The 2,008-nt window shown below is 37.5% G+C and overlaps 1 protein-coding gene across 1 annotated transcript; it reads left to right on the top strand.

The window, feature by feature from the left end:
• Window positions 1-343: 343 nt before the first annotated feature.
• Window positions 344-1,268, top strand: LOC108987928 (zinc finger A20 and AN1 domain-containing stress-associated protein 5). The gene has a single exon (XM_018961007.2). The coding sequence runs from the start codon at window positions 503-505 to the stop codon at window positions 977-979; it is 477 nt and encodes a 158-aa protein (XP_018816552.1). The 5' UTR covers window positions 344-502; the 3' UTR covers window positions 980-1,268.
• The last annotated feature ends 740 nt before the right edge of the window (window positions 1,269-2,008 follow it).

The following is a 2,008-nucleotide window of genomic DNA, read 5'->3' as shown; positions in this document are numbered from 1 at the left end:
TTGAATTCAAATTTTTACTAAAGAGAAGAAAGGAACACGAAAAAAAAAAATAATGATTTTGTTTAATTTTTTTATATAAACAGTAAAAACTTCACAAAATCGAACTTAACAGATAGAGATGAAATGTTTATGAATTATGACTAGATGTCTCATATACATTTTATGGTTAAGAAATATATAAATCACATACATCGATTATATAATATAATATTATAAGCTTAAAAATATTTAAAGATATGTAATTATAGAGAACGTTAGCCTGATCTACCAAAAAAAACAATTGGAGGCTATTCTCGTCATTTCAATAAAACCAAAAAATGAGATCATACGCGTCTCTCTGAGGCCCATATTCCATTGCCATTACCGACCTCTCGATCCCTTCAAATCCCCCGTCTCTCTCTCGATCGCCCACCAAACGAACCCAACCTTTACGAGTCTCTTCTCTCTCTCCGAATTCCCTCGATTACAGTATCCGTCGAGAAACCTGCAAAAAGGAGAAAAAATGGCTCAGAAAACAGAGAAGGAAGAGACGGAGTTTAAGGTTCCAGAGACCATACCTCTTTGCGTCAACAACTGCGGCGTCACGGGGAACCCAGCCACCAACAACATGTGCCAGAAGTGCTTCAGCGCCACCACCACCCCAACAGCAATGGCTACGACGTTGTCTTCATCGTCTTCGTCTAACAAATTGCCGCAGAGGATTCATAGATCCAACTCGTCGCGATCGGCAGAGACGATCAAGGACTTAAAAACAACGCCGTCTTCGTTGGATCGACCGAGATCGGAGGTAAATCGGTGCTCTGGGTGCAGAAGGAAGGTCGGGTTGACCGGGTTCCGATGCCGCTGCGGAGAGCTGTTCTGCGCCGAGCACCGGTACACAGACCGCCATGTATGCAGCTACGACTACAAGTCCGCCGGGCGCGAAGCCATAGCTAGAGAGAATCCCGTTGTCAGGGCAGCCAAAATTGTCAGAGTCTGATTAGTTTGTAGAATTAAAAAAAATCTTAAAAATGAAAGTCAATGATTGGGAATTTCACAGAGACGGGGAATCTCTATCAACCTTAGAGAGAGAGAGAGAGAGAGGGATTGTTGTAGTAGAAGATCAAATTCTCTCTGATTGTTCGTGTTCTGGATCAATCTCCAATGATCTTATTTATTTTTTTATTTTTTATTTTCTGTTTCTGTTTTTAATTTTTTTTTGGTATTTTGGTTTTGGTTGGAAATGGAAGATTAACGTGGCTTATGGCGATCGTCGGGTTCGCATATTCAATTTTTGTTTTAAAACTTCGTATTTCCCGTCATTTTAATTTTTAAAGATCTGTTTTGTTGGGCGAGCTCTTCCAAGTTCCAGCGGGCAAGCGTATGCAAATTGGACGAATTGTTTGGGGGCTTTTGGTCATTTAAGCTCTATCGGACCCGGTAAATCCGATAGGTCGTGGTGGGTGGACGGACGGTCGGGATGTAATTATGTATTTGTCGTGATAATTTCATTATTTTCTCGCGAGGAATTTGGTTGTCGGTATGCTAATTGGAACCGATCTGGTCGAATAGGGATCGGCCGCGTGTGTGGCTGGAAAGAAAAGGGCAGTACAAGTTGTAGGCGCTGGGAATAGGCGGGTTGCAGCTTATTCATATTTCTGTTTTACTATTTAGTTTTTTTTAATTTGAACTAAAAATCGTATAATTTTTTTATAATCTATAAAAAAAAAATTAATCAATTAATATAATGATATAATTTAATTAAAAATATGGAATCAAATAATAAAGAATGTTAATTTTTATAAAATTAAATTTATTTTGATTATGTAGAAAATTCATGTTTTAAAATTTTTAATTCATATTTAAAAGAAAAAAAATAGTTAGATTATAAAAAAGCAATAAAAAATACAAGGATATTACTAATCATTCAATAAAAGGAATGAGACCCCTAGGAGCCGGACGAGGTGAGTATAGCTTATTTACACCATCCAATAATTGTGTGACACGTATAGATTCTAGCAAATAAAAA

The sequence above is a fragment of the Juglans regia genome, chromosome 5 (assembly GCF_001411555.2).
Source record: "Juglans regia cultivar Chandler chromosome 5, Walnut 2.0, whole genome shotgun sequence".
NCBI lineage: Eukaryota > Viridiplantae > Streptophyta > Magnoliopsida > Fagales > Juglandaceae > Juglans > Juglans regia.
Note: the sequence above shows the minus strand (reverse complement) of the source record. Positions and strands in the feature narration are given on the sequence as shown.

Bases quoted from the DNA above. Each gene is read 5' to 3' on its own strand.
- LOC108987928 (XM_018961007.2), top strand. From the start codon at position 503: ATGGCTCAGAAAACAGAGAAGGAAGAGACGGAGTTTAAGGTTCCAGAG.